This window comes from Rutilus rutilus (assembly GCF_951802725.1).
Source record: "Rutilus rutilus genome assembly, chromosome: 14".
Classification (NCBI taxonomy): Eukaryota; Metazoa; Chordata; class Actinopteri; order Cypriniformes; family Leuciscidae; genus Rutilus; species Rutilus rutilus.
Window position 1 is genome coordinate 1,447,501 of NC_140219.1, and position 7,003 is coordinate 1,454,503.

The 7,003-nt window shown below is 43.9% G+C and overlaps 1 protein-coding gene across 1 annotated transcript in view; it reads right to left on the minus strand.

The window, feature by feature from the left end:
* Positions 1–7,003, minus strand: part of fat4 (FAT atypical cadherin 4) — a 98,579-nt gene extending 91,576 nt beyond the window's left edge. Inside the window, exon 1 of the mRNA XM_084430989.1 lies at positions 1,746–7,003. Within this exon, the coding sequence (XP_084287115.1) occupies positions 1,746–6,851 (5,106 nt within the window). The 5' untranslated portion in view covers positions 6,852–7,003. The remainder of the gene's footprint in view (positions 1–1,745) is intronic.

Genomic DNA, 7,003 nt, shown 5'->3' on the forward strand with positions numbered 1-7,003 from the left:
TGTTTGGTCTAAAACGCTAAAACTGCTCATGTTTCACCGCAGGACAGCAAATGTAAGTACATTTTCTGCCATATTTGCAGGACTGTGATATGAAGAGTGAGTGAAGAACATATTTTAGCAACTGTGTGAAAGTGAACAGCACATAACAGGCACAATACCGCTATAAACATGAATATCTATTGGTACAATATGAGTCACATGACTAAACTTATGTCATCGTTTTTAAATACCTCTGTCTTGACAGTCCACACTACAACACGAAAACGGCGTTTTCACATTTATCCACTTAAGCGTTTTCAAAAAGCTTTGTTTTCATTAATAAAAACAGTGTGACTGAAGGCCAAACCGGAGAGAAAAAGACACACATTAGTGTGGACAAGGCCTAAGATAGAAGTCCATCCTGCTCTTTTGTGTTATTAATATCTGCAATCACGCTGTCCAGGCGTCTGATTTGTTAAATTTGTCGCTGCTGATAAGAGAGATTAGTCCACTAGTCTATATTTTACCCAGGATTCCCCTCTCTCTCTGTTAGAGCGACTCTCCAGTCTGAGATTAAGGCCTGTGCTCGCTCTGAGCTGAAACAATACAGCAAGCCTGCCAAAAAACAAAGCCCACATTCTCAAGTGCAAAGCAATTTATACTTAATACAACCCAGATCGGCTAAAAAAGAACAGGGGGAGGGAAGAAAACGGAGGAACTTTAGTAATGCACGTACGGTTTAGCTGGATATTTTCGCTCAGGTTTTTCCACCACATTCACACAAATGACTTCAGCACGTTTCAGAATACACTACCAGTCAAACGTTTTGGATCGGTAATTTTTTTTATGTTTTTAAAAGAAGTCGCTTCTGCTCACCAAGGCTGCATTTATTTGATAAAAATATATATATATATAATATATATATTGTAATATATTGTAAAATGTAATTTATTCCTGTGATCAAAGCTGAATTTTCAGCATCATTACTCCAGTCTTTAGTGTCACATGATCCTTCAGAAATCATTCTAATATGATGATTTGATGCTCAACAAAACATTCATTATTATTATCAATGTTGAAAACAGCTGTGTAAACATTTTCAGGATCCTTTGATGAATAGAAAGTTCAAAAGAACAGCATTTATCTGAAATAGAATCTTTTGTAACATTATAAATGTCTTTACTGTCACTTTTGATCAATTTAATTCATCCTTGATGAATAAAAGTATAAAAAAATATAATAAAAAATTAAATAAAATTTCTTACTGACCCCAAACTTTTGAACGGTAGTGTTTAATGTTACAAAAACCTTATTTCAGACAAATGCTGTACTTTTGAACTTCATATTCATCAAAGTATCCTGAAATAAAAATGTAAATAAGAGTTTTCGGCTTTAATAATGATCATAAATGTTTCTTGAGCATCAAATCATCATATTAGAATGATTTGTGAAGGATCATGTGACACTGAAGACTGGAGTAATGATGCTGAAAATTAAGCTTTGATCACAGGAATAAATTACACTTTACTATATATAAATTTTTTATTCATATATATATATATATATATATATATATATTTTTTTTTTTATCAAATAAATGCAGCTTTGATGAGCAGAAAACACTCTTTCAAAAACATAAAAAAATCTTACCGATCCCAAACTTTTGACTGGTGGTGATATTGTACATTCCCTTAGATTTCCTTTAACACAATATGGAAAAACCATCAAAATCAATCACTGACACCAACAAAAAAACAGAAACTCACCTCGGCGTGTTGCGTTCTGGGCTGGCTAGCGTCGGATTCGATGGCGTACACGTCCAGCAAGTACAGATCCGAGCCTTGCTCCCGGTCCAGTTCGGCAGCCGTTTGGATCATCCCGGTGTGGCGTCCGATGGTGAACAGTCGGCCCGCGGCCTTCCCTCCGCTACGAACCGAAACTATAAAAAACTCCACCTTGGTGCCGGTGCCACGAGGACTGGAGGCGTCCAGAGAGATAACGTTGGTTCCCGGCGGCTGGCCTTCCTTTAAATTGGTGATGTATTTGGGTTGGGAGAAAACCGGGCCATCGGTACCCTGAAGGAGTATCGTTAGCTCCGTACGTGAGGTTTTGCGATCCGTGCCGTGATCCGTAGCCGACACGGTTAAACTATAGATGAGCTTTGAGGGAACGAGCTGAGATGCTAATCTGATATCTCCACTGTAGCGATCCATTATAAACGTGTCTGAATCTCCTCTTACAAGTTCGTACTCCACCTCTCCGTTCGCCCCTTCGTCTGGATCAAAAGCGATCACAGTTGTCAGAATGGATCCGATCACGATGTTAGATTCTGCAACTAGTGCATTCTGGGAGATAAACGTCGGGATGTTGTCGTTTTGGTCCGTCACCCATATAGTGACGTTTTTAAGAGCGAAACGGCGAAACTCAGATGGCACGGCTTGGTCGGTGGCTTTGATTGTAAGCTCAAAAAGGTTTGAGAACTCTCTGTCGATGTTTTTATTCGTGTAGATAATGCCAGATGAAGGGTCTATGCTAAAGTGAGCACCCCTGGGTGTCTGCTGGACGATGGAGTACTCGAGCTCGCCGTTGATATCGGCGTCCGTGTCGTGAGCCGTTATAGTCATAACCGAGGTTGAGAGCGGGAGGTTTTCAGGGATTGACTTAAAAATGTCACCTGGTGTAAAAACAGGAGGGTTGTCGTTAAAATCCCTCACGTGGATTAAAACCGGAATTGAGGAAGACTTAGACGGCCTTCCGTTATCTTTAGCCGTCACGTTGAGTTTGTAAAGGGACTGAGTTTCATAGTCAAGTTTCTTGACTAGGAAGATGCTGCCGGTGTTGGGACTGATGCTGAAAGTGCCGTGGTTGTTTGTAGCAGAAATGCTGTATGTGATTTCAGCGTTGGATCCCGAATCAGAGTCTGTGGCGGTTATCGAGGCGACTAGCTCTCCAATCCGCATGTTCTCCAGCACATCCACTGTGAGGGTTGATTTGGGAAAAGACGGAGAGTTATCGTTGTCATCCAGAACGCTGATGCTCAGCACACAAGTGGATGACAGAGGCACAATCCCAGAGTCCTCAGCTATAATTTTAAGGGAGTAAAAGGGCGTCGACTCGAAGTCTAGTTTTCCCACTAGCGTAACCTGACCAGAGCTGCCATCAATGCTAAACTGTTTTTCCTCATTTCCCTCTATTATGTCATAGCGAACAAGTCCGTTTTTATTCTCATCCACATCTGAGGCAGAGACTCGGAGCAGTTGCGTCATATTTGGTGCGGATTCAGAGATTGAGCCCTGGTAAATGTCTTTGGTGAACTTCGGTGGGTTGTCGTTGATGTCTTGTATGTAGACTTGAACTTTAGCCTGGTCTTTGAGAGGCTTGGGAAGGCCTTGGTCGGAAGAAACGACTGTGAAACTGAACACCGAAGCTCCTCTTTGTCTCATGAGAGATTCACGGTCAAACTGTAGCGTGCTAGTCAACACGCCCGTAATGGCGTTGAGCTCGAAATTTAACTGTGGCGTTTCAAAGGAGTAACGGACTTCGCAGTTCGGCCCAAAGTCTTTATCCTCAGCGAAAACACGCCCGACGAGAGATCCTCGTTCCCGCTCTTCCTCGAAGTGAAACACGTAATTAGTGCTGTTGAAAAGCGGACGATTGTCGTTGACGTCGTCGAGGAGAACTGTCACATTAACGCTCGCGCTCAGCGGCTCGACGGCTCTGTCTTTGGCCACCACTAATAAACTATACCGATCTTGTACTTCTCGATCCAAATCTGCTTTAATATACAACTGTCCATCGGGGAAAATCCCAAAAACATCGTTCGTGTTCCCGCTAGTGATGTCATACACAATTTCCCCATTGAGCCCAGAGTCTTTATCGCTGGCCTCCACTTTAAAAAAACGACTATTTACCGGCTCGGATTCAAAGATGGTGACTTCGTAGGAGAGCTGGTCGAACACTGGCGCGTTGTCGTTTACGTCGTACACGCTAATAGTGAGAATAAAGCTGGATGTGCGCTGAGGGACGCCGAGGTCAGAGGCCACGACCTCCAGCTGGTAGGAACTGGTTGTGACCTCTAGGGGGCCGGTTAGAGAGATCAATCCGTGCTTTTCGTGAATGTGAAACAAACCTTTAGGGTTTTGTTTGAGGCTGTACACGATCATGCCATTTGTGCCCTCATCCGGATCCGAAGCTTTCGCCTGGAATATATGAAGACCGGCGGCCCAGTTTTCAACAGCGCTAACGTGCTCGACAGCATGAATAAAACGAGGTGCGTTATCGTTTAAATCTTTCACTGTGATATTAACTACCGCTTCCCCTGTAATCTCCCCACTCCTAGCGACCACCGTTAGCTGGTAAAACGCCTGTTCTTCTCTGTCTATAACACCCGAAGCTACGATCTGTCCAGTGCCGCGTTTAACATCAAACAAACCACGTTGGTCGCCCGAAGCGATTAAATAAGTGATATTAGTGTTCAGATCTACTGTTGTGGCAGATACAGTGCCAATAATGCTATCAATCGCCACATTTTCAAACATAACGAAGCTGTATTCGTTCTGACTGAATACGGGAGGGTTATCTTGCGTATCTATAACCGTGATCGTGACTATAGCGTGTGCGTGCGAACGCAACCCGCCCCCGTCGGTCGCCGAAACCTGCAGCTGATACGCGGTTTTTTCCTCTCTATCAAGTGGCACTAGAGTCGTGATTTTACCAGAGTTGCTGTTAATGTGAAACTTGTAGGAGTCACCAGCAGTGATGGCGTATTTAACAGTGCCGTTGCGACCCAAATCGGGATCGGAAGCGGTTACAACACTCACGAATGAGCCAGACGGCTCGTTTTCTTTAACATTAGCAAAATATTGCACGGGGTAAAACACCGGGCTGTTATCGTTAACATCTTTCAGTGTGATATTGACTTTGCAGTTGGAGTAAAGAGGAGGTGTTCCTGCATCTGTGGCTTTGATGTACAGAAGATAAGAGCTTTCCTCTTCTCTATCTAACTCAGTTGCTGAACTCAAACGGCCTGAAATCGCATCTAATCTAAATTGATTCTGAACGCTAACAGGGGTTTCTGTGTCAAATGAGAATCGGATCGTGCCGTTTGACCCGAGATCCGAATCCGTCGCAGACAACACCACAAGCTCGGATCCGACAGGGGAGTGTTCGACTAACGAAACGTGATATGTGTTTTGCGTAAAAGTAGGAATTTGATCGTTAACGTCTGTTATATTCACAATCAATTTGGTGTAGGAGATTCTCGGCTGCAGGCCTTGGTCTTTAGCGCTGATATTTAGCACTATTTGAGATGCTTTTTCTCTGTCGAGTTCTGCCGCACTGGTCACCAAACCACTGTTCTCGCTGATGGCAAACCAACCCAAACTGTTTCCAGACACAAGTGAGTAACGGAGATTGGCGTTCTGCCCGGAGTCTCCATCTGTAGCCGAGACCCCTTTAATGTAACTGCCTTTGGGAATGTCTTCGCTTATGTCTACTTTATACACAGCTTCCTGAAATATAGGCGGATGGTCGTTAATATCATTCACAAATATAACCAAACTTGCGAAAGACGAGCGAGACACGGGCTTGCCGTTATCTGACACTGAAACAGTGAGGTTGTATGAGGATATTCTCTCTCTGTCTAACACACTTGCTACTTTGATTAGACTCAGATTTGGGACGGGCGAACTGTGGACGTCAAAGTGTCTCTGCTCGTTTCCACCGAGTATCGAAACCGTGATATTACCGTTAGCGGTGGACGAGTCCGAATCAGAAACGGTCAGTAATGCTACGACCGTCCCAACTTGTGCGTTTTCGTCCACCGAAGCGAATTTGGACGTTGTAGGGAAGTAGCGAAATTTAACAACAGGGTCGTTGTCATTAACATCAAGCAATTTGATAGTCGCTTCAGACCTGACTGAGAGAGAGGGAATGCCGTTATCTACAGCATGGATGGTTAGGGAATACTCTTTCTTAGTCTCATAATCTAACCCGTCCTTTATAATAACAGTCCCGGCTTTGGGGTCAATCTGAAATGGAGTTCCTTCATCTAAAGAATATGTAATATCAGCATTCGCACCCTCATCCAAGTCCGTGGCTGATATCTGAAGTACACTGGAGCCAATGGCAGAGTCCTCAAACACACTGGTCTGATACTGGTCCTGGTCAAACGCAGGCGGGTTGTCGTTTATATCCTGAATTGTGACGTTTACCTGCAGGTAGCCGAATTTTTTAGGTTCTCCTTTGTCTTCAACCTGGATTAGGAGCTGATAGAAAGGGGTTATTTCTCTGTCAAGCCCTCCTGTGGACACGAGGTGCAGAAACGCGCCTTCACCGCTCGGGTTTACGGTGATATCCAGGCGAAATTTACGCTGATCGTTCCCGTTAATGATTCGGTAAGTCGTGTGATCCACTCCATTGGTCCCGATGTCTGAATCCGTCGCGGTGTCTAATATAACCTGACGCCCGTTGCTCGCGTCCTCTTTAAACGACACCACGATCGACGCGTCGGGAAACACGGGCGCGTTATCATTAATATCCAGAACCACGATGCGCACTTCAGTTGGGTAAGTCGGCTGACTGGATAAAACAACAACATTAATGATATTACTCGGCAAAACTTCTCGATCGATCACTGAGGACGTGTATATGACGCCCGTCGTGGCGTTGATGGAAAAAAGTTTGTGTTGTTCGCTGAATCTGTATGTGAAAGTGGGTTTGGTGTTGATAGTGCCCACATATGTGCCCACTGGCTGCTCTTCCAGAACCTCAAACTCCTGCCGAACTTGACTGGATAAAGAATAGCGCGATAAAGTCCATAAAACGAATAAAATGAGGTGCAAAGTGTCCATAGATGTACCTGAACGCGCCATGATCACAGATCCAGTCAGGGTTTCTCCAAGCCTGATACATTCAACTCACATTTGCATTGTATCCAAAAAAAGAAAAGAAAGAAAAAAAAGATGGATATGTATCCAAATGTATCCGCGTTTGGTGTTTTAAACAAACTTAAGGTAAAGTTGAG